Here is a 7,229-nt window from a genome sequence, read left to right on the forward strand (position 1 = left end):
CTTAAGCTGTCGTAATTCGTATTGTTGTAGTTCGCGCTTTTTTGTGGAATGTTATGGTCCAGTGCGTCCTATTGTTTGTATTACGTCAGTTCAAACGAAAACTCGTGCTATAAGGTTAAGCTTTTTATGTTTGTGTTTTTTATGTCAGGTTGTAAAATTATTATATTTTTGTTTAAGATACACGAGTTTTCAAATTAGGAAACCTGACCCTCTCCATCATGGCTATTAATATTTTAACGTGCAACATAAATGGTCTAAACGACCAAGATAAACGCAATAATTTTTTTGGTTTTCTCAAAAAATCCACCTTCGATCTTATCCTCCTTCAGGAAACAAAATCCGGACCGTCCACTGTTAAACAGTGGAGTGACGAATGGACTGGCGAGTCTATTTGGAACTCTGGTCCGAGTCATAACTGTTGTGGGGTGGCGATACTCTCTAAATCCAATGTTTCTTTGCACGAACTAAAAAGGGACAACAACGGAAGAATATTAAATGTCATGATAAAAATTGATGAACACGAAATGCAGGTGCTGAATATTTACGCGCCTAATGTGCCGAGAGAAAGGCGCCTCTTTTTTGGCGACCTTGGAGATTTCTTGCAGGACACAGGACTACCCGTCCTGATGGCCGGGGATTTCAACATGGTCGAAAGCCTGCCTCTTGACACAGAGGGCACAAACAATGCTAAATATCACACCTACGGCATTGATGAACTCGGGGTCCACCAAGGTAAGTATAACCTCGTAGATGTTTATCGTTATAAATTTCCCAACAAAAGAGAATTCACATGGCGCAATCAGACGGCTAAATGTAGACTCGACAGAATCTACTGCCCTGAAAAAGTCGCCAAAAAAACCACATACAACAAAATTCTCACCAACCCTTTTTCCGACTTTTTTTTTTAGACTTGCAAAAGTAATGGGGAAAATTATAGAACCAAATCAAACTTGCGGAATCCCAGGTAGAACAATATTCTTAAATTTACATTTAGTCCGTGATCTCATAGATTACGCGGAATTTAAAAATCTACCTAGTTTCATTTTGTCAATAGATCAAGAAAAGGCGTTTGATAAGGTCGATCGTGCGTTTCTGCTTCAGATTCTCCAAAAATTCAATCTCGGAGAAAATTTTGTGTCTTTTGTTCACACCTTATATTCAGAAGTTTCGGCATCTGTTCTGAATTGCGGTTTCCTGTCAGCCTCCTTTCCTACGGAAAGAGGAGTTAGACAGGGTGACCCACTCTCTCTCTTGCTGTACGTTTTTGTAGCCGAAGCTCTTGCTTTGGTGATCAGAGCGGACAGCAGAATCGAGGGTTTCCCGTTACCAGGTACACCTAAACCCCTCAAAATACAGCAGTACGCAGATGATTCGAACTTTTTTGCCAGGGACGTAAAATCAGTCCGCTTTTTTTTCGAAAAAATAAAACTGTTTGAAAAAGCAAGTGGTTCAGTGATCAACGCCGCAAAAACCAAGGGTCTCGCCCTTGGGGGTTTTGATCCTAAAATGTACCCGGAATTGGACGACATAGAGTGGAACAACAACACCGGTTTCAAAATATTAGGTGTTACCTTTTACACCAGACTGAGCGACACTACCAATTTCAACTCGTTAGTAACTCTAAACAAAATAGAGAAAAAACTCAAGTTTCTGGGACTACGTACTTTGTCACTTAGGGGAAAGACTACGTTGACAAATACGTTAGCAATGTCAAAAGTGTGGTTTCTGGCAAACGTGCTACCCGTTCCCGAATGGGTAATAGAACGTCTGCACAAAGCCATTTTCGAAAACCTGTGGCAAAAGACCAATTACAATCCGGTCAAGAGAGAGACACTTTTCTTACCCGTCAAAAGCGGGGGTCTCGGAATTTTATCACCGAAGGAGCAAAGTCTTGCACTTCGCCTCAAAACACTCTTTCAACTGAAAGAATGCGAAGACGACAAAGCTCACGATTATTACTACTTTTCAAAGTATTGGTTGGCGAGTTCACTTATAAAATTTGCAAACCAAAACCAAAGCTGGAACTTTTTAAAGCAGAACAATTTTCCAAAACACTGGGACAACAAAACGTCTCAGTACTACAAAACAACAATAGAAATATTAGGCAAAAACGGGTCCCTTTTTAACATCCCCCTAAAAACAACAAAAAATTTTTACTTAGAAGTGGCAAAAAACAAAAAGACAGTTGTGCCAGCAGAACTTTTCTGGAACGGTTCAACAAAAACAACAATGCCGTGGACCCAAATTTGGAAAAAAAACTTTACCTCCCACGCATGCGGACCAACTCAAAACATCCTCTTTCGTTTTTTACACAACAGTTTACCTTCTGCGGCCTTGCTAGCCAAAAGCACAAGGCAGCAGATCGTCAAAAATAACAAATGCAAAACCTGTGGTAAAATCGAGGACAACATGCATGTCTTTGCCTACTGTCCTCCTTCTGTTGAAATTTGGGAGTATTTTAAACATGTATATAACTCCTTGACAACCCGAAACAACTTTTCTCCGATAAATTCGATTTTCTCGATTGAAACAGCGAATTTATCGGAGAAAAACCCCACTTCGCAGCTGCTGTTGACACTCACTCAAACCATAATGAGTGCAATATGGAACAGTAGATGCCACCACATGTTTAGTAACAAAAAAATTGACCCAATGGCAGTGATCAGGGTAATAATCAGGAACATCAGGAATATTATTACCTTAAAGTATAATTATCATGTCCGTAGAAACACTACGGATATTTTCTGTGAGTATTTTTGTATTAAAAATGTTTTATGTCAAGTAGAGAATGGAAGTCTGAAACTAAACATATGAGCTGAATTAAAACAACGGCTCGTTGTATGTTTAGTAAAGATTTCCTTCCCTCTTGCAATTTTTTTTATGTTATACAACAAACTTATTATTATATAAAACAAGCAAATCACTGCCAGCCTTTATTTTATGAAATATTATTTTAACACATAAATTTTTTTTATCTATAATTTTCGTAACGTAATGTTTATGTAAAAGTCCTGTAATTCCTTTATTTTTTTTTTTTCCATATAAATCACTCTTTTTACCTTATGAACCTTTCCTTAACCTATTTTAAAATTTCGTTTTTTTAACTTAATCTAAACTCTTGATATCTTTCCGCACAACGGCAAAAAAAAAAAAATTAAAAACAAAAAAATAAAAAAAAATATAAAACCAATAAACAAAAAAAAAATATATAAAATCAAAAAACACAAAAAAAAATAAAAAATAAAAAATATAAAAATTATGTAATAAAAGTTATAGAACAGAAAATGTATATATTTGTGAAAAAGTGTAAAACCATACATTGTAAAAACATAAAAGCTTAGATAATGATATTTAAAAAATTGTAAATATTTACTATTTTATAATAAAAGAAAAAAAAAAAAAAAAAAAAAAAGAATTTCTTTTATAGACAGTATTATTGTTAGACATTTGTTGCTTTTTTGGAATTGGTATTTAGTCTTGCTTTAAAGTATGAAATGATTTTTCACAAAAATTTTTTCATAGTCTAAAGTCTAGTCATAGTCTAAGGATATAAAGTTGATTGTAAACATCGTATACTTTAATTAACAAATCATTTGATCTTTTAGTAAAAAATAAAATGTAAAAGTTTTACAAAAGTTATACATTTCTATTTAACGGATAAACTTGTAAGACAACATAAAGTATATACCCAGCATAAGTTTTTTACTGTATATAGAAGTTAATATATAAAGTTGCAAACTTTATATAGTTTATATAGATTTTGATTTATATAGTTAATGATTAACTAAACAAAAATGATGAAAAATAATGATTATATAATGAGTATATAATTAACTTAATCATATATGAATAACAAATAAATATATGAAAAAATAAGCCTGTAATAAGATTATAAAACTCTCCTTATGTATCTTCATAGTAATTTGCTTTTATTTTAGATGCAAACACCACGAAAATATGGAAAATGGAAAGTAGAAAACTTGAAAAAGGCTGTTGAAGCAATAAAACAAGGAGAAATCAGCTTAAATGAAGCCGCTTATGAATTTTGTATTCCAAAAGCAACTTTGTCAAGGCATATAAATGAAAAAAACAAAGTTGCTGTTGCAAATGTGAAATTTCATGGTCGACTTACCACCATACCTAATGAAATTGAAACAGAACTAGCTGATCACTGTTTATTGTTAGAATTGATGTACTTTGGATTAAGGATTGATGATCTTCGTCGTCTAGCATTTGATATTGCTAACTACATCACACATAATTTTAACAAACAAACACGAATGGCAGGAAAAAAGTGGTATTATGCATTTATGCAAAGGCACCCACAATTGTCGCTTCGTGGGCCTGAATCAACATCAATTGCACGTGCACAAGGTTTTAATAAAGAGCGAGTGCAATCTTTCTTTAATTTAATTTTAAAGTTATACATGGAAGAAAAGTTAACTCCAGACAGACTTTATAATATGGATGAAACTAGTTTATCAACAGTACAAGATGGTCAGATAAAAATTATTAGTGCAAGGGGCAAAAAACGAGTTGGAATTATGACTAGTAGTGAAAGAGGAAATTCAGTAACAGCTGTAGTTTGTGTATCTGCAGCAGGATTTTATGTTCCACCAATGTTAATATATAAACGCAAAAGAATGAAGCCAGAAATAACAAATGGTGCACCTCCAGGAACTGTATTTAGTACTCAAGAGAAAGAATGGATGTCAAATGAAGGTTTTTTAGATTGGCTCAATCATTTCAGTAAGTTGTTAAACCTTTAAAACAATCAAAAGTTTTGTTGATACTTGATGGTCATGTTACACATTCAAAAAATTTGGCAGCGATATATCTAGCACGAAATGCTGGAGTGCGTATGGTATCACTACCTCCCCATACTACACACAGACTGCAACCATTAGACGTTGCGTTCTTTGGACCACTTGGTACATACTATGATGAAGCTATGCGAAAATGGATGCGGTCACAAATATCACAACCAGTAACAACTTGGCAAGTTGCAGAATTATTTGGTGACGCATATATTCTGGCAGCATCATTGAGAATTGCTATGAAAGGATTTCAGGCTAGTGGGTTGTGGCCTTTAGACATAAATGTATTCACTGATTCTGATTTTACAGCCTCTTCATTTACTGATGTTGGTCCTTCAAACAATCTTCAGTCATCTGAAAGTATAGATGGGATGACAAAACTATCTACAGATAAATCAAGTGAAAAAAAATTAAAATGTCATGTTTCAGTTTCAACTTTGTCTCTTTTACCAGTGGTTTCACTTGAAGTAAAAAACAAAAAAAGAAGATCACGAACAACTCAGGCGGCTGATCTTACAAGCTCCCCATATAGACGTGCTCTAGAAATTACACCAAGAAATCAAAAAAACACACTAAATCAAATAGCTTCCAAACAAATTAAAAAATCTACAAAAAAAAAGCTCACAATAAATCCAATAACTGCCAAGCTATTGCAAAAACCACAGGAAAGCAAAGTAGCACTTGACTCAATCACCATGGACCAAATGAAATTGAGCACATCAAATAAAATCACCATCGCCACCACAGCACACCACATATCACCACTACCATTCCAAGTGCAGAAGCTGCAAGAAAAAAAGACTTATGAATTGCGAAAAAAGGATTAAATATTTGTTGTAATTTTTATTTGTTATTATATCTTTTAAATATCTTTTATTAAAAAGCTAATCAATTAATTTTTCCTTTGAGCCATAAGTTTTATAGCTGTAATTTATTCAAATATTAGAACTAGAAAGTATATATGTGTTCCATTCAAGGAGACCAGTTGCCTTTATTGGAACAAAATGGTGTCTTGAAAAATCAAATTTTATATCCAATAAGGGTGCGTTCAATAGAGTCGAATCATTAATAAAAGCATAGTAGGGTTGTATATCTATATTATTTAATTCATAAATGTTTTCATAGTTAAGCCATCTTTGGTTAATAAATATTTTTTCCTAAAGTGTTCCAATTAAGGCAACTCTCCCCTACTTATTATTTGGTAATGAAATTGCATCTAATAGCTTTTTAACAGTTTAACTTTTTTTATTATAATTTATCCTTAACAGTGTTATTATAGCGTTATTTTTACGTCTAATTATTGATTTATTTTATTCAGATCTAAAAATAACGAAAAAATATAGAAAATATCAGACTACTCTTATTTATATTTTAAATTGAACAACTTTTAAAAAATGAATTTTAACAAAATACTTTAATTTTGTTATTTCCCACACAAAATGTTCGAGTTAGCCAAAAAAAAATGGTTCGATTTTAAAGTTCGAGTTATCCGTGGTTCGCCTTAACCGGAAAGTTTTAATAGTAATCAAATAGACGATTTCAAGAGGCTAAATGAAATAGTTCGAGATAACAAAAGTTCGAGTTAACCGGTGTTCAAAATTATTTTTAGCTATGTCTACTTTTACATTGATATTTTCGTATATATCATCAATTATAGATTTATTAGGTAATATATCAGAAAATGAAATAAATAAAATGAAATAAATAACGTAGATATTTTCAACGTTTAAGAATGTAAAAAGGATTTGATATTTTTCCTACAAAACTGACAGAGGTGACTCTTCTTTTGAATACAACATAATCTCAAAGACATATAGCAACGGTATCTTGCGTTTCAAAGTCAGTTATCAACCAAAATAAGGTTTAATTTGTCCCTTGAAAGTGATTGTGTAGGAAAGTGTGGAAGAAAGCGAGTTACTACACTTCACAGCGATCGAAAAATAAGGATAGCGGTCTTCAAAACCATAAATGAGTGTGGCTCATTATACGGCAATGATTAACAAACAAGGGATAAACGTATCAAAAAGAACAGCCGCAAATGTATCAAAGAAACAGAGGTAGCTTTGTGATGAGAATCTAACCGATCATTGACCAATAAAAAAGCAAAAGTTAACTAAAGCCATGAAAACAAAACGATTCGAATGGGCTTTAGCTCACAGAAATTTTACCTTAGAAGACTGTAATTTAGTAAGTGTGGTGGATACTTAAATACTTAATGCAAAATGATTATATTAGCTTCACTTCTTTTTATAACATTTTTTTTTTTTGAGAATTGTTTTTCTAATTAGTCCACTTTTCGAACTTTTATTGGCAAGAATTCGTTCGTGAGACGTTACCCTAAAGAGAAACTTCATACTAATTGTTTCACGGAGCGTGTAAAACACGCCTTTTGAGAATTGTAGTGTGGTCTGT

The 7,229-nt window shown here is 33.1% G+C and overlaps 1 protein-coding gene across 1 annotated transcript; it reads left to right on the forward strand.

Annotated features, from left to right (window-relative positions):
• Positions 1-3,429: 3,429 nt before the first annotated feature.
• LOC136084240 (uncharacterized) lies at positions 3,430-4,769 on the forward strand. Its single transcript, XM_065804333.1, has 2 exons — positions 3,430-3,487; positions 3,939-4,769. Exon 2 carries the CDS (start codon positions 3,939-3,941, stop codon positions 4,767-4,769), a length of 831 nt encoding a protein of 276 aa, XP_065660405.1. The 5' UTR covers positions 3,430-3,487.
• Positions 4,770-7,229: the final 2,460 nt, after the last annotated feature.

This window comes from Hydra vulgaris, chromosome 08 (assembly GCF_038396675.1).
Source record: "Hydra vulgaris chromosome 08, alternate assembly HydraT2T_AEP".
Lineage (NCBI taxonomy): Eukaryota > Metazoa > Cnidaria > Hydrozoa > Anthoathecata > Hydridae > Hydra > Hydra vulgaris.